Source organism: Mus caroli, chromosome 6 (genome assembly GCF_900094665.2).
Source record: "Mus caroli chromosome 6, CAROLI_EIJ_v1.1, whole genome shotgun sequence".
Lineage (NCBI taxonomy): Eukaryota > Metazoa > Chordata > Mammalia > Rodentia > Muridae > Mus > Mus caroli.
The window spans coordinates 25,453,501-25,476,384 of record NC_034575.1 but is presented as its reverse complement, the minus strand read 5'-3'; the positions used below and the strand labels follow the sequence as shown (position 1 = coordinate 25,476,384).

The 22,884-nt window shown below is 43.9% G+C and overlaps 1 protein-coding gene across 1 annotated transcript in view; it reads right to left on the bottom strand.

Moving 5' to 3' along the window:
* Positions 1–19,708: 19,708 nt before the first annotated feature.
* The window catches only part of Cpa4 (carboxypeptidase A4), a 23,414-nt gene continuing 20,238 nt past the window's right edge, over positions 19,709–22,884 (bottom strand). The window contains exon 11 of the mRNA XM_021165038.1: positions 19,709–20,691. Coding sequence (XP_021020697.1) covers positions 20,504–20,691 — 188 coding nt within the window. The 3' untranslated portion in view covers positions 19,709–20,503. The remainder of the gene's footprint in view (positions 20,692–22,884) is intronic.

Sequence of the window (22,884 nt, the reverse complement as noted above, 5' to 3'; positions counted from 1 at the left end):
GAGGAGCGGTTAGGAATTCTGGAGAATTCTACGGCAGCACTTCCAATAGAACGCTCTACGATAATGGAAGCATTCTATCTCGCATCATCCAACAGGACCATCAACTGGCCCCTTGACATGCCTGAGAAATGCTTGTGTTTCACTTTATGAATTTAAGTAACCCCATGTAGGGAATGTCTACCATTTCAGACGGCAGAGTTCAATGGGAATTTACCCACCCTCAGACTAGCATAGCCAATGGCTGAATTTAGAAGCAAGAGAAACATGTATGTATTTTAGAAAAAATACTTCGTACTAGCTTCTCATTCATAGTTAATGGTTCATTAACCATTCATTCAATAAGCAGTCTACTGGAACACTTATTATGTGCCAAACACTCACTGAGTTCTGAGAGTGAAGCTGTGTGACATAGTCGTGTCCCTTACATTTCTAATAGGTAAATTCACAATGAGGAGCACACAACACTAAGTGTGTTTATGCTACGGAAGAGGAGGGTGCGTGGGGTAGCACCAAAGGAAAGAAAAATGCATTGCTGGAAGTATCCTTAAACGAAATTTTGTTGAAAGACTTTTATTTCCTGCAGATAGGTAGGGTGAAACATCCAAACAACCATGTATAAAATGGAACTACTGGGACGCAGAATCCAATAGCTTCCATCATGTCTTTCTCAATGCGTCACTGGGGTGCCACAAACGTAGGTATTTGCAGATCCATACCGTCCTAAAAAGCCGTCCAGACAATTGAGAGGTGAGAAGCCTTCCCATGTGTTCTCAGGGCCCTGACCTCTCCTCGTAGAAGATGTGCCTCATATCCAGGGAGAGTCTCCATTTGCTTGGAGTCACTCTCCTGAAAATGTTCTTGGTTTTGGTTTGATTTCTTTGGAAACTCTCGGTCCTCTTGTCATTCTTGAAGGTGTTTTAATGGATACAAACTCCACTCCATCACTGTTTTTCTCTCAACACGTTGGAAATAGACCCGGCAGGGCTCTGGCTTCCATTTTGCTCTGTAGTCAGCTGGTCTATCTGCTCTGGGTCCCTTGGTAGGTTTTGTTCATTTCTGGTTGCTTTCAAGCTCTCCTTGCTTTTCATGTTCTGCAGTTTTATTATCATTTATAACGTCAGGGATGGTAATATACCTGAACACAGACTTCTTTGTTCTCTTGTGCTTGAGGCTATTTAAGTTTCCTGCGTTTGGCTAGTAAATGCTATTTTCAAATTTTCTCAGCCATTGTGTTTTTCAAACATTGTCTCCTTTCCAGTCTCTATTACCTCTGTCTGGAGCTTTTGATTAGATGATGGCCTTTTTCTGCCATCCTCTCCGACTTGAAAGCATTTCGTAATATTCTTGTTTCATTGTCTTTCTGGGTTACACATAAGAGAATTAATTTACATCAAATATTTGTACCTTTCTCCTCAACTGAATTTAACGAGTAATTTAATTGATCAGCTGAGTTTTACACTTCAAATGCTTAACACATCAATCCTAAAACAAATTTCCCTCACGTTTCAAAGCCTCTGAAATCAAGAGGCTTTCATTGTACAGTTGGGTCACACCTTCTAATAAATGGCAGTGGCTTTGAGAGAGCATTAAAAATCATGCTGTTTCTTACGATCAGTGCTATTTTATCATCAATAAAACAGAGCATCTACATGTTCATTTGTAATTCTAGTTGATATTTCTTCAAGCTCAACTAACCAAATTCTTGGTCCTTTCCCATTCATGCCAGTCAAGTGCTCTGAGCTATATGTACCTAGGGTTTTTGTCTGTCTGTCTGTCTATCTGTCTGTCTGTTTGTTTGTTTAACAGTTGCATACGTTTATACATACCCATCTCTGTTATCACCCTCTTCTCTCTGAAACTTTTCCTCTTCCCAACAAATCTTTCAGTTGGCTGTACCATTAAAGAAAATGAAATTACCAGACAACCTTTAAATGTGTTATCCTCCTGCCGTGGCTCCCAATAAACTGTTTGCAAGGCCTTAGCCACCAGGACAGCTGTATTTTTGTTTATTTAAACTTAAATATTCCAATATTCAGAGATTCCTTGAAATTCCTTTCATGCCCCCCACCAAGCCTAATAATAGTTATGCAAAACTTAATAGCTGTATTTGTCAAAAACAAAAATTATAAGTCAAGTTAACACTGAAGGGAGAGACATTTTAGTCTATCATGTATGAGACAATAAAATGCTAGAGAGAGTCAAGTAGATCATACAGAGCACAGAACTAAGCCAAGCACATTTGGAAACTTCACCTTTTCAGACATGGCCCAACAGGTCAATGTAGAGCAGACAGACCAAACAATGAATGTGGCTGCAACTCGTATAGATCTGTATGGAGAAATGAAATGAAATCTCTACTGTACCACATACAAAAATCAATTCCAGGGAGATTAAAATTCTTAAATGTAAAGGCAAAACTATAAAGTTTCTAGGAGGCAGTATGAAGGGTATTTTTTTTATAACATTGGAGTATGAAATAATGTTTTAAAATAAACATAACAAGCAAGAGAACATAAAGGTTTGCAAAAAAGGCAAAGATGAGCAAAAATCAACTATATTAAAGTAAGGAACCTCAGGCTAGTTTGTTTGTTTGTTTGTTTGTTTGTTTGTTTTTGAGACAGGGTTTCTCTGTAGTCCTGGCTGTCCTGGAACTCACTTTGTAGACCAGGCTGGCCTCGAACTCAGGAATTCGCCTGCCTCTGCCTCCCAAGTGCTGGGATTAAAGGCATGCGCCACCACGCCCAGCCTCAGGCTAGTTTTAACTAAAGCTTCATTGACTTGGGATACTCGAGCAAGGAGATTAGTTGAAGCCAGAAAAGGTAACGTACCAAGACTCTCAAGAAAGAAAGAGCAAAAAGAAAGAAAAGATTGCCAGGCATGGTGCAGGCTCCTGGGACCCCATCACTGTTGAAGTGAAAGCAGGAGGACCCCAAGTTGGTAGACAGTCTGGCATACATAGTGATAGCTTATCTTTAAATAAAATTAAAATTTAATTTATTCTAATTTTTAAAAAGAAAACTGTCTAAATCTGTCACAGTGGTGCACATTTATAATCCTAGCTACTCAGGAGGTTGATATAGAAGGTCCACAAGTTCAAGGCTAGCCTGAGCTACATAATGTGTTGGAGGCCAGATTGGGCCACTTAACAAGGCTAGATCAGAAAGAAAGAAAGAAAGAAAGAAAGAAAGAAAGAAAGAAAGAAAGAAAGAAAGAAAGAAAGAAAGAAAGAAAGGACATCTTAAAATTTAGAATTTTAAGATTCTAAATTAAGAACTGGGAGGACATATTTGCAACATATAAAACTGATGAAGAATTAATAACCCCATATTATATAAAGAACATTTAAGAATCAATTTCTATAAATTAATGATTTTTTTAATAATAAGGTTATGTTACAGAAGAGGACTCATAAATATTCTATATGCGGACACAGTTCAATCAGATAAAAGCAAAGTTGAGAACACATCGAAAGCACTATCTCATACCACCAAATTAGCAAAAGTTAAAAAATTCAGTCAATGGGAAGAGTTAACAAAACTTGATGTGGAACATACAATCTCTCCTCTACGCCTGGTAGAATTTAAAGTGAAATACTGTCAGAAACTGGTAGAATCAGGCCAGAGAGAGAGCTCAGTAGCAGAGCACCTACCTAGTCATGTCTGAGGCTCTAGGCTGCCTCCCCAGCATATGGGAAATATCCTTGTTGGCATTACATTAGCTAGTAACAGATAATGTACTGCACAGCCTGTGCCCTTGCATCCTACCTACCTGTACCTGCCTGAAGAAAGTGGATGTGCTAAAGCCTGTGCACAGGGCTGGAGAAAGAAATGGAAACAAGGGCCAGGCTTGGTGGCAAACACCTTTAATCCATGTGCTCAGGAGGCAGAGGTAAGCAGATCTCTCTGAGTCCCAGACAGCCAGGATCACGGAGTGAGACCCTGTCTCAAAAGCAAAGACAAAGAAACAGAAACCAATCGATACTGGGAACACATAACCAAGGGGACAAACCTCAGAAATGGAAAGTGGGTGGCAAAGACAGAAAAATGTTTGTTTCCATTTACATGGGCCCGAAAAACAATAGATTGCCTAAAAATATGTACCTATGCGATAATTAAGAGAAAAATCAAAGAAATCAATAGCACAAGTTGGTGAGTTTGTCTGGGGGAAGGGAGAGCGTGCATTTGAGGGGCTGTGAAGCTCTTTGGTAACAATGTCAGTCCTTGTTCTTAGGCCAGATTGAACATGGAATATAAAACCAGCCTGTGTGTGTCTGATATATTTTTAAATGAATGGACGAGTATTTTATAGAAAACACTGCGATGTTAAATGTTATTTATAACTTTTAACGTTACACTCAGGAAAAAGGAGGAGGAGAAGGAGGAGGAAGAGGAGGAGGAGGACAAGGTAAGATAAGAAGGAGTTAAGTAGCCAAGGCCAAGGTAGGAAGGCACGGAGAAACCTGATGCTAGCTAGCCCTGAATCCCTATCATTAAAGGTATTAATTCCCACTTCTGTCAGAGACCACCCTGAGGGTCTCCAAGATCCATAAGGTGCCTCAGTGCTCACAAATAAAACTCCCAGACTAAATTATGTTTAATCTCCACAAGTCCCCTTTGGGTGTTCTACAGAAATAAATACGTCAACTATAATCTTTAAAACAACAGGAAAACGGGAGAGTGCCGTGGTTCACATCGGAATCTTGTGATTAACAAGTTAATTTTCCACAAGTCTTTAAACTAGCAGATTCCTGCCCCCACCCCCACCCCCAGACACTTAAATGTAATTGAATTAGCTGAAAAACAGGTTTATCCTACCTTCCAGAACAACTCCAAAGATGTGCTTTCAGAGGGAACTAAGTATTGGATATCCCAAGAAAATAATGAGCTACCAAAAGGGGGGCTAATATTGCTGGAGACTGGGCTCTCTTAAAAAACAAAAACAACAAAAACAACAACAACAACAAAACCTTCCTCATTTAGAATTCTGCACAGGGTTCACCCTCTAGGGAAACCACAACCTCCCTAACTACACCTCCCTAACTACACCTCCCTAACTACACCTCCCTAGCTACACCTCCCTAACTACACCTCCCTAACTACACCTCCCTAACTACACCTCCCTAACTACACCTCCCTGGCTACACCTCCCTAGCTACACCTCCCTAACTACACCTCCCTAGCTACACCTCCCTAGCTACACCTCCCTAACTACACCTCCCTAACTACACCTCTCTAGCTACACCTCCCTAACTACACCTCTCTGGTTTAGCTGCTCATGTCTTAAGCCTCCTGTTACAATCCACCACACACTTGAATTCTTTCCAGGTAGCTGACAATACTCAGGTAACCCCTCAAAGGCTGGGGCTCGCTCTGTCATCTGTTTGACTTCAGTACTCGTGTGTATAGACCAGACCACGGCCTAAGACCCGTCTGTTGTGTGTTCTGTCCTTTCATTCACTGGAATGATTTCTTCCAATCTTAGAGGGGAAAACTCCCAGTTCCTGGGCCTTTCCCAGTGCCTGCTTCCCTTTCTGCATCCATTGCCCAGATCTCTGAAACCTTTGTATGTCCTACACCTCCGCCTTTAGTTCCTGGACTCCCAGTCTCACTCCAACAGCCAAAGACCCCACCTGATGTCATCCCTAAGTGTAACTTTCCAACGTCACCACCTTGTGCTCTCCCCTTTTCACCCAGACTGCTGTCCTTGCCCCAGTAGTTGATGACAGGCCACATGGCTGCTCCCATGCAGGTACCCAGCTGTTGTCTCTCAACTGTTCTCTATCTACTGCCCTTTCAGCTGGTCCTGATACCCACCAAGAGAGTTCCGGTACTGACCCAGACCATCAATCTCTAGACTGGGGGCTGTACAGAAACATACCCTGAGTCTCTTCCACAGCTCTTGCCACCCTGTGGCTGGGAGTGGGGGAGTCTGGCTACCCAGGATCCAGCTAATGTACACTGTAGAATGTACTAACATTCTTACATGGAAGGCTGTACAACACAAGTAGAAGCAAGGTCAATTCTGCTGGCTATAAGGTGGGTGACCCTCATCCTCTTGCACTTCCGTTTGTCTTTGTGTTTTATAAAATACGAAATATGGACACGTTGATATCTGTGCAGAATTCTGAAGCTATGTAATTATACAGGTTGGGTGTGACATACTAATTTTTTAAATTATAGGAATGCAGCAAGAAGGAAAACTGAAGCGTGGTCTAATCGAGCATCAGTTAATTTTGAAAACCCTCACACTGTCAATCCTTTTGTTTCTAGAAACGTCTCTCACACAGTGCTGGGTGGCAGAATCTGATTTTTAATTACTTTTTTTGTTGTTGTTAAATAAATGTTGATAGACATCGGGGAATTTCACTCTCCTTGAAGTTGCACTATGGAGAAAAAACTGAACAGAGTCATGAACAGGGGCCTGCCTGTAGAGCTTGCCGTCTGGTTGGGATTTCCTTGGCTGTTCCTGTTGTCAGACGCATCTAACCCCAAGGCCTGCCTTTGGGATCAATAATTTTCAAAGCCCTGCTGGGGTCATGTTGGCTCCAGGCTGCGCTGGCCTAACATAAATTACACAGCAATGTTCCCTGTCTGTGCTCAAGTCAGTCTCCTGAACAAAGCCAACTTTTGTACAAGAGTGGAAAGACGGGGGGCTGGGGGGAAAAGGGGCCTGCCAGGTGGACCAAGTCGCCACCTTCCTTGTCTTCACCTACACAGCAGTGTTTCTGTGTGCCTTCTCCAAATTAGTGGAGAATGGAGAATTTATTATTAGCTAAATAGTCTTTGGTAACCTTGATGCAACCAGAATAATGATGAAAGTGACATATTGAAGGCAATATGTATATATTAGCTAATATATATTAGCCCCATTTGACTGTTATTGGATTAACCCAGATAGCTGAGGCTTAATTTGGATAGAAAAAAAAAAAAAAAGTAAAAACTGGGGAAGGTGTATTCAAGGACTGTGAAGGGTGACTGAGAAAATAATGGCTGTCAGCATTTTTATTTTATGTATTTATGTATTTATTTATTTATTTATTTGGCTTTTCAAGACAGGGTTTCACTGTGTAGCCCTGGCTGTCCTGGAACTCACTCTATAGACGAGGCTGGCCTTGAACTCAGAAATCTGCTGGCCTCAGTCGCCCAAGTGCTGAGGTTAAAGGCATGTACTACCTCCACCTGGCTGCTGTCTGTCTGTAAAATGTTTATCTTGCAAACAAGAAGGCCTGAGTTCAATCCTAGACATATTAAAAATGTCCAGGACGGTAGCGTGCCATTGCAACCCAGTGCCGGCGAGACAAGCTCGCTTGCCAGACAGCGTACTTTGCTCAACAAGGCAGTGAGAGACAGTATCCAAAAACGAGGCAGATGGTTTCTAAGGTCCTCTCTGTCTTCCACAAGCACATGCAGAAACTCACACATAGAAATAAATCAAAATAGGGGCTGAGGAAATGTGTCCGTTGATAAAATACCTGCTGTGCAAGATGAGGACTGGGTTTGGATGCCCAGCACCCACATAAACACACAAGCATGGCAGCACAAATGTAACCCCAATTCCCGGAGGACAGAGGTAGAGGGATCCCCGGAGTTAACCGGCTAGCTGGCCTGGCAGAATCCATGAGGTCTAGGTTCACAGAAAAACCCTGCTCCTGTCCCTCACACCCAAGAAGGTGGAAAGCAACTGAGAGAGAGACTCAGCATTAACCTCTGGCCTCTACACACTCACACACGCGTGTGCAACCACACACGTGGAAACACCCACACGAACACATACATATACTATAATACACAAAGTAGAGCTTAGTTTTTAAAAAATAAAAAGAACTGAAGAGTTGGGGACTTTTTTACACTTCTTATAAAATGATCAAGTTAAGTTGGCACAGTTTGACAGATGCCAACAGAAGATACAGCAACCCCGACCCAGGGATGACATCAACACTTGTACTGCCTGTCTGAGCTGGGTTTCTCACAGGCAGCATAAGAGGAGGCCAGGAACACCTGCAAAGCCAGAGGGTTGAATTCCAGAAGAGTCATGAGCCTGAAGAACCTGAAACATTTTATGATTTCCATTCTTATAAACGTTTTGAGATTTATGGCCCAGGATGTGTCTACCATAGTGTGTTTCCCACGGGGTCTTAGGAAGAATGCATACCCAGTTGCTGTCGCATGCTATCAAGCTGGTGGGTGGCACTTTGCAGGTCAACCATATTTTTACTGATTTTCTGCTTGGGTTGTCTATAAATTGCCAAAAGATGAGATTTGAAGACTTTATAAAGTCTTCAACTATCATGGTAGATTTGGGTTTTTCTTGCCAAATCTCACCTCATGTATTGTATCATCCCTTAATCTATAATTGCCTCTCATGTATAAAACTCTTTCAAATGATACTATACTACTCGGCATGTGCCTTGTAACTGGTATCTCTGGTTCCTTCCTCCTGGCCTTTATAGGATGGCTATATTCACTCATTACTCCATATGCTAAATTCACAGCACACAGATGTTTTACCAAGCAGTTATCCATTAGATACATTAAGAATGGGAAAGAGAAAATCATTAGATCTTTTCCCTTCAGCTATGCCTTTCTCCTTTCCTTTCTTCATATAGATCTGAATGTCCAACCTACATCGTTTTCTCTGCCCTGAATCACTTCTTTTAATATTAGTTGCAGAGCAAGTTTGCTGTGATGAATGCCCTCGGATTTTGCTTGTCTGAGGAGGTATTGATCCTTGGCTCTTGAAGGATGATCTCACTGGATATAGGATTCTAAAACAGTGGGCTTTTCTTTCAACACTGCAGATATTTCACTCTGCTCTTCTTGCTTGCGTAGTTTCTAACAAAACGTCTTAGTGATTCTTAGCCTTGATTCTATATAAGGTGGCATCCCCTCTTGACTTCTTTGCTTTTCTGAAGTTAGATTATGATGTGTCTAGTTTCCTGGTGTTTATGATGCTAATTTGTGAAAGTTCTCAGCCACATTAGTTCAAAGTTTTCTTCTGCTCTGTTCTTTCTGTCCCTTCTAGTGTTCTAATTACACATATATTCTACCTTTAACTTTTCCCCCACAGTTCTTAGGTATCATGTTGCTTTCTTTGGAAGGCATTTTCCCCCTCTTTTGAATACTTTTTTTCTAGAAGTTTCTATTGACAATATCGCACTGATTCTTTCTCCTCGCCATGCCAGAAGCAACCTTCAATTTTATTACAGCACTTCAAATTCCCGGAGCTTCCTTTGGGATTTGATTTTCTCTTTGCTGGAATCAAATTAAGAGTTTCCACCACTGTCTCTTGTGAGACGATGCTAGGGCCTAGCAAACACAGGAGTGGATGTTCACAGTCAGCTATTGGATGTATCACAGGGCTCCCAATGGAGAAGCTAGAGAAAGTACCCAAGGAGCTAAAGGGATCTGCAACCCTATTGTTGGAACAACATGATGTACTAACCAGAACCCCGGAGCTCTTGTCTCTAGCTGCATATGTATCGAAAGATGGCCTAGTCAGCCATCAATGGAAAGAGAGGCCCATTGGACTCGCAAACTTTATATGCCCCAATATAGGGGAATGCCAGGGCCAAAAGAATGGGAATGGGTGGGTAGGGAAGTGGGGGGCGCTATGGGGGACTTTTGGGATAGCATTGGAAACGTAATTGAGGAAAATATGTAATAAAAATATTAAATAAATAAATAAATAAATAAAAGTTTAAAAAAAAAAAAAAGAGTTTCCACCATGTTGGGCAAGTGCTGTACCATTGGGCTATATCCCTAGTGCTTTCCATTCATTACCTGAGTCCCATCTCTCTGCTGTGTATATTACCACGTGGTTTTGTATATTTACTCTTTCCATATCGGTTCACTATTGCTTTTTAAAGATGTATTTTATGTTTATCTGTATCTATGTGTGTGGGGACCCTACAAGGCCAGAAATGGATGCCTGAGGCAGAATTTATAAGCAGTTATGAGCCACCCAACGTCAATGCTGGGAACTGAACTCTGGTCCTCTGCAAGAGCAGCAAGTGCTCTTCAGCACTGATCCACCCTCCTAGTCCCAGGTCACTGTTATTCTTAGTTCTCTATGTGATGCTTCCCCAAGATGACTTTGGTCCTGATGCTTGCCTTGACTCCTCAGGGTTTTTTTTTTCCTTGCTCTTTAGTATGCCTTATAACTTCTTGTTGAAAGATGGATACAACATATTGAGTAACCAGAATTGAATTGAAGTAAATAGGCCTTTGGTGTGAGATTTCTACATTAATCTTGACAGGACCTGGACTGTGTTTCATATTGGTCAGAGGTATACAAGACTGGAGCCTTCAGATGCCTCAAGTGTCCTTGATCCATAGTGAGCCCTATTGGTGTAATAATAAGATGTGAATGAGAGCAAGACAATGCTCTATTGCGTTAGGATGAAACAGGAATCTTGATGAGTTCCTGGACTAGCTTTTCTTTTCCCCCTTCTCTCCCTTAGGTGAGAGAGGAAGACTAAAAGGCTTGATAAAGCCAGGCAAGTCTCTCTCACTCAGCACTTAGTGGTAGTCATTGCATCCCTTCATGGGGGTGGGGAGTGATATTTTGACACATGTGCTTTGATCCAATGAGAGTCACCAGCATGTCCATCACCACACCCATCACGTGTATCTAGTCTCCTTCTGGTTTTCCTTCTTTTTTTTTTTTAATGTGTATGAGCCTGCATGTACATCCATGTACTACTTGGTGCCTGTGGAGGCCAAAAGAGGCCATGGATCCCTTAGAAATGGAGTTACAGACAGTTGAGAGCCACCATGTGGGTACTGGGAATCGAATCCAGGGCCTCTGGAAGAGCAGCCAAGGCCCTTAACCACTGAGCCATCTCTCACATCAGCCTTACACATCAGTTCTGTATGTTGGAACATTCAGCATTCTCTCCTCTACAGAGTGAAGCTTGGCTGTGGAGAGCACGCTGGCCATGCTCACAACCGTTGACTTTCTCTTCCCGTCTCAGACAACAGGAAAGGTTTGTTGGTTCGTTTCCAGGAGACCCTAGTGAGTTTCTAGAGAGAAGGCCCACAAAACAAAACAAAATAAAACAAAACAAAACAAAACAAAACGCACAAGGAGGAAGATTGAGATGGCGGGTTCCTGGGGGTCTCACATACTCATGCAAGTCCACACTCAGCCTCCAGACACATCCAAGTCACTGTGGAATTCAAGTCTCCCTATCCAGCATGGCTTCTGCTCTGGGTCAGTAGATCCCATCTGTGACGCTGAAAGGACTGTCTCTCCAGATTGCAGGACATCAGTTTGCCCTCTGACCTCAATTCTCTGGGAAGTCCAAGAAGAGTCATTGCTTTTCAGTGTATTCAGCTTTCGGCTTGTTGATAAAGCAGGAGAGGCGGGTTTCGGAGCTCGTCACATGTCAGAGCTGAAGCTCAGAGACCCTGAACTTTTGTAAAGGGCAGTGAACCCAACCGTCCTTTGCTTCAGAAACAGACATTATTTTTATTATACTGGACAGTAAATAAATCTACCCTTCACTCCGGAGGGAAACATTATCTCCAGCTTCCAGTGCTGTTTATTGCTCTAACGTCCTTGAAAAGACAGTATGGATGTGTAGAGATGTAAAAGATACACAGAGGAGTGTCTCTCACCGGATTTCTAAACACTGGAGATACCACCTGGAAACTGGGTTGAAAACCACTCAACTCCACTTCAGCCATGGACTACCACCAGACGTCCATGGCGCTGGGATACAGAGGTTCTGTTTTACCAACAGGTGTAGAGCCCCAAGCAACATTTTGCTAAGGTCACCCCCATGACTCTAATATAAAGCCTGGGTAAAAATAACCTATCATACATACTGAAAGGTATAATTAGCAACATACGGGAGTGGGGTGGCAGGGGCATGATCAGTGTATCCCAAACCTTGCGACATACCTAAGTCATCTGGGAATTGATAATCCATGCAGGTCTGATTCCTTATGTGGCAGTGGAACTGGGGTTCTTTATTCCTCAGTAGCTCCGCAGCTCCTGGTGTTGCTTCTCAGTGCAACCTGTCCTTCCCTCCAGATTTGAGTTTCACGTTCTCTATAGCTATGTTCAGGAATGGGCTTGCGTGTGAAACAGGAAGACCACCTTGCTGGAAGAAGGCTCTTGTAGTTAGAGTGAGGATATCCTTCATAGACCTACAGCAATCTCGTGGGCATTGAAACCAAGAGACATTTGAAATATATATCAGGGGAGAGAGAGAGAGAGAGAGAGAGAGAGATACAAGCTGACAAGACAATTCAGCAGGGAATAGCACTTGCCACATGAGCCCACCTGGGTTCAGTGGCTACCATCCTCAGTGGAAGGTGAGACCCAACACCTGAAACATCTGTCCTTTCACACACACACACACACACACACACACACACACACAAGAGAGAGAGAGAGAGATAAAGATACTCAGACACACAGAGACACACAGAGAGACACACACAGAGAGACACACACAGAGACTCACACACACAGAGACACATCTATCCACATGTGCACACTCGAGCACATCCGTACACACAGAGTAAAATCTAAAAAGGAAAAAGGAAGTAGAATTTGGGGTATCTTAAGAAAAACACTTGACTCTGGGTCTCGGGTTGTTTAAGTGTCTAGATCCATCTGAGGAAGGATCTAGAAATTTGGATTAAAGAATTAGAAAAATTCAAAGTAACTTGCTGAAGAAAAGGCTTCATCAGACATGTCCAGGAGAAAATGTCTACCTCTGACAAGCAATCAGGTGGCTTTGTGTCCCCTCTCAGCAGTGAGGGGCTCATCTCTGTGATTTTCATCCCCGGTACCAGGCTGGCACCTGGACCTTTCTCCCACTCTGCCGCCTTTCCCAGCTCAGTGCTGCTCTTTGATTCTCTGCCAGGCCTTTCCAGCCCAGGACTCCGTCCCCAACCCTGTATGAGCAAGAGGTGTTCTGACTAGGAAAGTCCTTCTTTCATTCTCCAGTGTAACTGAGGACACCCTGACAGGAGCCACTAGCCCAAGAAAGCCCAAGCACATACAGAGGTCATTTACCCTGTTGATGGCCCTGTAGGACAGAGAAAGACCTGGTGTCTTCTTTGACAGGTCTCCTTAACCAAGTTAATGCTGTCTCCTCACCAGCACTTTAGAAAGATGACTCCACAGTGCTGAGGCAGCTCGTCCTTTCCCACGGGGCCCGGCTTCTCCTGCATTTCCTAAGACACATCTACTGAAATTGAAGGAGGACTGTTTGCTTGCCTGACCTCTGTGTTCTCTCCATCCATCAAAAAGGAATAGAGATGGCTCGGCAGGTAAAGTCTAGTGCTGCAAGCCTGAGTGTGATAGCCATACCCCACATGGTAGAAGGACTGAACTGACTTCTGGAAATTATCCTGATTTCCACTCATATAGCAAATAAATAAATGCTATAAAAAAAATTGTTTAAAGTGCAAAGCCACAAGAGCAAGGAAGGCCGTCGCAGCTAGTTAGCTAAGTGAAAAGACCACACTAGGCTCCTGGTTGTGAAATTGACACAGCTGTTCAAGTCTACACAGTGGGTTTTTTTGTTTGTTTTTTGGGGGTGTTTGCTTGTTTTTTATTTTTTGGGTTTTTGATTGTTTGTTTGTTTGTTTTATGGTGTGCCATTATGTGCTGAAGATCTCAACCAAGCCAAACTGTGGCTTTGCCTTGACTCCTCAGACCCAAGTTAATGGGTTTGTAAAGTCTAGGCCAAATTGTTTAAATATTGAAACAGAGTGTGTCTATTTGCCTGTTGACAGGAGTGGACACTTTAATCATCTAAGGGTAAGAGGCTGATGGTCAAAATGAGGCAGGTGGCTCTCCAGGCTGTGCACACAAAAGCACTTAAGGCCCCCTGAGGGGTGGACATAGTGGCTGTCAACTCACTTTAGATGCTCCATATTCAAACATTGCTCATGGTCTCCCCTGGAAGAAAATCTTGAACATAGGTTCATGGGTTGGGGAGGGCATAAAGAAACACGTCCCCCTGTTGGTCATGTTTCCTCAGCTAGCGACAACAGCCAGTAAGGGAGACCTGACTCCAGCTTCCTCACACATCCCCTCTCTGGACTGCAGACCTGGAGAGACTCAAGTGTCAAAAGGCAGGTAGATAACACAAGGCTGTGACGTCAGTGTGTCCACACACATCAAAGGCATTCGAGTTCACAAAGTTAGAAGTATGCTGCTGGACTCTGCTTTCTCATCGAGGACTCAGAGGATAGCTTCATTTCCCAGCCTGTGTGCTTACACCCACAACCACCCTCTTCATCGACTACTAAAGAGGGCATAATAGCATTCAGCCCGCATACATCACCAGGTGGTTGCAATAATTTAATTATCCAATATCTATAAAGCATTTGACAACTATAAATCACGGGAAAATGGCAAACAACTTAACCAGTATTGAGCCTTCCTTATGGCCTCATGCTTAATTTATGCGGTCTCTTTCGGAACTTAGGGACATGCATTTCAATCTGTTTTCCAGAATTCAACATATCATTTGTGTTGGGAAAATGCCCCTTTTCCCTGCCATCCTAACATGTTGAGTGTATGGCTTATGTGATTGTTGACTGGGTGCCTCTCGCAAGTCAAATCTACAAATATTTACTAGCGGCTGAGTACGGCCTCGCTGAGCATGACCTTGTCAAAGATGGCGGTGGGTTTGGGTGGGTGCGGGTGGGTGTGGTTGGGGAATGGGATGCTGGGGGTTGGGGGACAAGATTCACTTTCTGCACTGAATGAATAAATTGCCCAGCTGCACCACAGTACCCCCAGATATCCTAGAGGAGAGGAAAACACCGGCCTATGTTCCCTTGATGCCCCCCAATACACATGGAACTTTATTTTCAATACACAAAACAGCTGGCGTTCATGATTTAAGGCTCAATGCAAACAGCAGAGGGAATTTATTTTACAAGCTGCCTGGCTTGGCAAAATTCCAGACTTCATCAAACAGAAAGATAAGGATGATGGTGGTGATAATGATGGGAAGACGCTGCCTCCCTGTCTTTGTAAAGAAACATAAGAGAAGCTCGGCTTCCGTAGGAAGTTCCAGGATTGCAACACTTCTTCAACTTGACCCAGAACAGATTTAGAGCAGAGCCTTCCCAGGACCTGTGGAACTCAAGAGATGACCCCATATGCTTGTCAGGGCTGGGCTAGAAGCTGGCCCTCAGAAGCTTCCAGGCAATCGTCCTTGGTTTGAATCTAGAGCTTAGGAGTAGAGCACTTGTGGATTCGGGGCCCTGGATTTATCTCCAGCACCTCGCCCCTAAATATAAGAATGAGAAACTGAGGCTCCCAGAGAGTACATCACGGTGCAAGATCACATAGCTGAAGGAGCAAGGCCATTCTGTTGCTCCTCGTCTTCCATGACCATAAGACTGAAGTAAATAACATGGTACCTACCTAGGTGGCTACAGTTCAGTGGGTGGCTCAATTTCAAGCTAGCAGCACAGGCAGCTGCAAATCGCAGCCCAGCCTCAGACTGCTGTCCTTAATCAGTGATTTCACAAACATCATCTTTTGGTCCCAAGAGAACATGGAACAAAACCTAGATATGATTCAGAGTCCTGACCCCACCGCACGCACGCGCGCGCACACACACACACACAGACTGTGAAGAAAACTCGGGACTGGGAGATGGCTTAGTCTATAGAGTGATTTCCACATAAGTACAAGTAACCAAATTTGGTCTGCAACCCTCGCCCAGCAAGTGTTTACGAGCCCAGCACTGGGGAGGTAGAGGTAAGTGTGTCTCTGGGGATCACTGGTTAGCCAGCCCAGCTGAATTGGCAAGCCTCAGGCCGATGAAGAGGTTCCGTCTCAAAAACCTCGGTGGGCAGAAAGATAGCTTAGCAGGAAAGAACATTTACCCAGGCCCGACAACCTGAGAGCAATGCCAGGTACCCATTCCTGCAAAGTATCCTCTGGCCTACACACACAGACACACACACAAACACACAGACACACACAAACACTGATACACACACACAGAGACACACACAGACACACACACACACACACCTGAGCACTCGAGGTTGTCAGCTAGCCTTGACTCACATGTGTGCACTTGGAACGTGATCACATACCAAGAGAGCCATGGCTGATGAATTAGTCCCTTTCTACTCTTATGGCCACCCTTATGGGTGGAAAACCCCATGGTCATTTGGTTTTCTTAGGTGCAGAGGCCTTTCCAACTTAAATGCTTTTCAGAAATTTTAGCTGTTTCTGTGCAAGTTTATAAGAGTTCAGATTTCCTTTTTTTTCTGTGGGGTTTTCATTTAGAAAACAGAACATATTAATTATTCATCTAAGACAAGAAACGTGCAGCCCTTGAGACATTTCCCTCCATAAACTGTAGAAAATTAAATCTAACGCCCCCCTGTTCATGTGGCTTAGGGAAGGAGACAAAGAATAATGTTAAGAATAATTTAAAACAAATGCCCAAATGCTATCTCCTCTGTTCCTTCAACCCAGAGAGGTCCTTTATCATCCATCACTCCCCTTAAAGCAGCCTGTCTTATTTATTTATTATTGTTTATCCAAATGAACTTCTTAGTTTCACCTTAACAGGGGTCTTCCTGCCTCTTCATCTACAAGTTTCCAGGCAGGAAGAGACTTTTGTTCTCATTTGCTGTTACAATGTAGCATCTGAAACCGTCCCCAGTGCTAATAGAAGTGCAATAAATTCAAGATACATGTGAGCATTTTTTAAATTAAAATTCCTATCTTTATTCATATCTTTTCAAATGGATCCAGGTCTATGGGAATAGATTCATCATACGCCTTGGTGAATGACATTCTCATCAGCGATGGGCTTATCTGAGGCCCTACCCTTCCTGCCGCCTCTCCGACTGTGATAATCATCACTTGGAGTCCTGCGTTCGCTTCCGGTTGTCTTAAGCCATCCCCCTGGAATGAGTCTGAAGCCAGTCTTCTGTGAGAGATACCTCGAGAGGCTGATCCCCAGAGACCAGCATCTGTGAAAGAGGGCTTAGCAAAGATGACTTGCCTGAATCTGTTGCCAACCGGCCTCATCCTGACCCCTCAGAATATTGATGCCCAAATATTGGCCCCACCTTGAAGCAAAGAATCAACTATCTGTACCCTTGAACCAGAGTCATGAACCACATCATAGAGGAGAGATAAAGGCAAAAAGCATAGCTTCCTTACTGAGGCAGACCTTATTTGGTCAACATCAAGTCTTGAGGATTAGAAGGGGGGTAAGACTAGGGCCAGTCAGATGGCTCTGTGGGTAAAGGCACTTGCTACCAAGCCTCAGAACCAGAACCCATATGGTGGAAGGGGAGAACTGACTCCTGAAAGTTGTGCTCTGACCTGCATGAATGGAGGAGGGGGGAGGGAAGGAGGGAGAGGGAGGGAAGGGAGACGGGGAGGAGGAGGAGAGAATAAATAAATGTGGTATTTTGGGGGGTTTTTGGGTTTTTTTTTTTTTAAGAAGAAAGGAAGGAGGTGAGATTTGAACTTTGGACAGTGAACTCCCACAGCAGCTAAGGGGTCAGTGCATTTCACAAGGAAGGAGGGCTCGGAGTAGATGGGCTACATCTTCCTTCCCTTAAATAATTTTATCAAGACATATATGTCTTCCTTATACATGTATACATTGTGCGTGCATGTCCATGTGTTCATGTATATATCCGTGTGGGTATGCAGTTTTAATTCTCAAAAAAAAAATCATAGTAAATTTTGATTGACACACACGACTTCAGCATGTGGCCATGGCACTTTTTATTTACCAGCGCCAACGGTGATGATGCTCTTCCCGTTAGTCCCAGGCCTTCGCTGGAATGAGCAGTGCCTCCATGACTGTTCTTCCTAACTCTCCCATTGGCTCTCTCAGGCTTGCTTCTGGGGTGGAAGTAGCTGGATCATAAGCCGGAAGCTTCAGGAGATGGTGACGGAATGGTTTCCACATTAGCGGTTTTACTAGCTCATCTGTCCACTAAGGATGTATAAAAGAACCTTCCACTCACATCTGTCCCAACGTTTCCATTTCTGTTAACTGAATGAGCAGAGTGGCCTCCTTGCTCTGGATGTCCTCAGTCACCCATCGCCCCTCCTCTTGCACGATATGCTTATATGATTAGATATGCTCAGATGGCTTGCCCAGTTTCCCCCACAGTATTATCTGTGTTCTTACTGACCTGCAGATCTGCATACATTCTTTGTTGTAAAGATTGTGAATGTTGTGAATCTCTTCTTATAACTCATTTTGCTGTGTTTCTTAAAGAACTAATGTCCTAGGTTTTATTCTAGTCACACGTACCATTATTGTTATCATTATTCTCCTTTGGTTCTTCATGCCCCGCTTAAGAAATCCCTGAAGAATCTGAAGGAAAATCTCAGTCTGAGGGGCAGTGGCCAGAAATGGAGCTAGGTCACAGGTGGGTCACAGAGGCAAGCATTGTGGCGACTACAAAGATATCTATTGCATTTGTAGCAGCCCTTACTACCCAACACAAGTGACCAGCTGGCAGGTGTGTTCTGGTTGTAGAAGTAGACATATCATTCTATTAGAGCTGGGTGCCATTAGAAATTCTAATCATAGACTCTAATTAACTTTCCTTGCTCCGACGCCTGCTCACTAAGCAACCTTCTGATTATAATTTGGCTGCCCATGTATCTTGCCTACAGGGAGAGAATGTACTGAGAATATACTGTTTAGCCGACGTGAGGATCCAATCCATTAAACAGTTACATGCCATGATGTAAATTAGTACATTCGTATTCTGATTTTATCATCGGCCTCATCTGGGCTCCAAAGTCGTGAGTCAGCATCCCTGGGTCTAATCATCATGGAAGCCCTGAATATCAAACTTCTGGGGGGAAAACCAAGGAAGTAGAACCAGCCAGATTGAGATCACCAAGGTAACGTTGCCCCAGAGGCCCCCGGGCCTGATGAAATAGGCTTTCGTTCATGTCATGCAAGAGGGACAGGGATTAAAATTTACTTTTGACATTATAAAGAGCTGCATATTCAAGACTGTGGCTCGGTTCTATTCAGGTAAAAGCAAAGAATAAAAGATGATAGGAGACCCATATTGAATATTTATTGGCTTATGAGGACACACCAGATGCTGCCCAAATCCTAGGCAGAAGGTTAAGATTTATAGACATGATTGAAAACAGAAAAAAAAAAACCCACAAGAAAACAAAAACACAAAAACNACAACACAAACAAGGCAGACAGTATGTGCTAAGGAGAGAACAGGAAGTGTCTAGCTGTTGACGAAGTCTTGTTCCAGGTAGGTACTCAGGGTCCAGGATGCAAAATAGAAAGTAACATTAAACACAGGAGGACAGAAACCAGGAGCCTGAAACGCAGGGCGCACTAGAGCCCGAGCCGGAGTGTGCTGAGGCCCTGAGATTATCCAGGCTCTAGGGATGATTTAGGACCTGTGGGGTGAGGTCAAAATCTTTGAAGTGAGTTCAAAAGGCAGAGTGGTGGTGAGGCCAAGGGGACAGATGGTGCTAATCTGTCCCTGCAATCTAGCCCCGTTTCCCCATGACCCCTGAGAGCCTCACCTACAATATAACTAACTGACCCTCTTGGAGGATCCCAGTAACACCACATATAAAGAAAAGACGGTTTAAAAAACAAAGGGCATCATCTGAACACTGAGCCTTATAATGGACAAGAGCTTGACTGTATGCTTGAGCCAACAGAAAAGAATTAAGATGAGCCAGGTATGGTGATAATGCATCTTTAATTCCTTTAATGTATGTTGAAGGCAGAGCCAGGCAGATCTCTGTAAGTTCAAGGCCAGCTTGGTCTATATAGCAAGCTCCAGGACAGTCATGGCTACATAAAGAGATCCTGTCTCCATGATGATGATGATGATGATGATGCTGATGATGATATGGAGTAGGAAGAATACGCAGCTAGGAAGAGCAATGATGATGGTCTAATAGGATTTGTTCCCTCAAAGAAAAGTGTGTTCCTGAGCTACGTACTACTACTGGGAAGATGGAGCGAGGGGGAGGTGGGGAAGAGTATAGTTTGACCCCAGGAGCTTCAGGCTAGCATGGGCAAAATAGTAAGACCCTGTCTAAAAGAAAGAAAAAAAGAAAGAAAGAGAGAACATGTTTGAAGGAGAAATTACAGAGTTCTAAAGACAGGCACTGTCTCCCCCAGCACCTCCCATGGTGCCCTACCTGAGGCTACAGGTAAAGACTAGAGGACCATCAAAGTTCTAAAGGTGAGGTAGCCATAGGCCACCAGGAAGTCATGACCTCAAATGTGGCCAGCCTAACCAGCTGCGTAAGTAGAGAGGTATATATACCAAAGGTCAGTAGAGCAGCAGGACCGACCACTTCATGGAGGAAGTGTCCCTCACGTGCTCACTACCAGGAGGTGTGATCTCTGTGAAGCGATGCTGAAGAGGAGACAGCTGAGTTCTCTGCCGACTCAGAAGGCTCCGACCTATCCGTGAAGACGTGATCTTAAACTGTGGTGGCTTAGAGGTAAAATGTGAGAGTTCTTTGACTAGTAGAGGTGGTCCCGAACATGTTCCATGATGGTCTTCAGCCCTAGCCAGGTCTCCTCCGCGGTGGGGATGATCTGGCTGGCTGGCAAGAGGAAGCCGTAGTACCCAGTATCTCTCAGCTCAAATGTGAAAGCATACTTGATGCCATTGTCGTACGCCCAGTCAACGCTGCTCCCACTAGCTGGATCTGTAAGTCAGAAGAAAACACCATTGAAGCCTACTTCAATTCAAGAATACCTCTAGGTTCCTGTGGAAAAGGATGAGAGCTCTGGCTGGATGGACTTTCTTAGAATCCAGAGTTCTTTCAAAGTCATCAGGTCCTGAGACATCCATTCTAAAGGCACATTGGCCCTGACTGCATCCATATGTCTTAGGTCATCTCATCTCATACTGTGAAGGTCTATTCTAAGCCTCAAACTAAAATTTTAAATCCTCATTCCCAAGGCTGGGGAGATGGTTCAGTGGGCAAACTGCTTGCCATTCAAGCTTGAGTAGTAGAGTTCAGATCCCTAGAATTCACATAATGTTGATTAGCCATGGTGGCCCACTTGTGATTGCAGCGTTCAGGAGGCAGTCAGGGTACCCTTGGAACAAGCTGCCTAACAAGGCTAGCTAGATCGGCAAAGAGAGCCAGCTTCAATAAAGTGGAAAGTGTTAGGAAAAGACAGTAAATTTCTCTGCATCTATGTTCATATACATTAAACATGCATAAATACAAGTAACATGCACACACACACACACTGACATAAGGGGGAAAAAAAAGATTGTGCAGAAAGAAGTTGTCATGAGAGCCTTGCTGATCTGTGGGTCACTGGGTCTGGGGAAAACTAGCTGCTACTGGTGGAAGGGCACCCAGGAAGCCCAGGGAAGAAATGCAACCTCCTGCCAGGAATCAACATTAATGCACCAGGCACCAGAGCAAGCTGCCCCATCAGCAGACCACCCAGCCCTGAGGTCTACTTGATTGCCATCCCGGAATGCAGCTTAACTGTGACCTCCTGTAAGACCCTGGCCCAGACTCATTCCCATAAGATGGTCTTAAATTCCTGACTAACAGAAACAGGGTAAGAAAAGAAATGTTTCTCGTGTTAAGCTGGAGAGGTTTTAGCTTAGTCTTGTTTGTTTTCTTTTTTCCACACAGCATGAGATAACGGACACACGGAGGGAAAGGAAGCACATTCCTTGGGGCAAGTCCCTTTGCCAGAGGACTTAAGAGAGATAGGACATCTATTTTTCTACTTCTTCCCAAACTGCCAGAGCAGGAACTGGCCTCCAACTGTCACTAATAAAATCATGATGATGGCAGATAATCTTTTTGTTGCTGTTGTTCAGCATCTGCCATGAGCTAGTTGTTATATCCAACACTTTACATCCATTGATATCATGATCTTGAAAAATCCAGTGAGGGCCATTACCACCCTTAGTTCCCAGATGGGAAAGTGCAGGCTCAGCCTGGGTAAAGCTGCTAAGGAAATGCAGACTGAAAAGGGTGAAGCTGGAATTTAAGCCCACATTCTTTTAAGTGGTCTATTCAATCTACTTGAGGTCCATCTGGTGGATTAACACATCTGATAAATGTAAGCCTAGGCCCTTCCTTTCCCATTCCTCATGGACGCGCGTGTGTGTATATGTGTGTGTGAGAGACTTTTCTAGAGACACAGCTTCCATGGAGAATGCCTGTTCCCAAGGGAATGGAATGGGCTCTACCCTGTTCTCAGAAGTCTCTGTGTGATCTCTCCCATCATCTTTCTACCCTGAGAAAATGCTCCAGCAAAAACGAAAGAGAAAAAGGAAAAGAAAGAGAAAAAGAAGCCAACCCCAGTGTACCTAGGGTGCCCAGTTGTTCTTTACAGGATAAACTCAAGTACTTCATAACACACTTAAGATACTGGAAGCAGGCAGAAAGGACATTGCTTAGTATTCAAAGTTGATCAAGTTCATTCATAAACTTCATTTTGCCTAATTCCTTGCTCAATGGGCACCAACTTTAGCTTGCATGTATACATATTCACATGGGGTGTGTGTGTACATATGTGTGCACGGATGCATGCATGTACATATATGTGTGAGATGGAAGGTCAGTCTCAGGTACTGGTTCTCAGTGCTGTCTACCTCATATTTAGAGACAGGGTCATCCACTGGCCTGGAACTCAGTTGCTAGGTTAAGCTGCCTCCATCCCCTTAGTGCTGGCTTAAATGTGGACTGGACGGCACAATGCCTGGCTTATGTATATGGATTTGAAGAATGGAACTTAGGTGCTGATGTTTACACAGCAAGGCCTTTCCTAACCAAGCTATCTCCCAGATCTTTTAAAACACACACACACAGAGAGAGAGAGAGAGAGAGAGAGAGAGAGAGAGAGAGAGAGAGAGAGAGAGA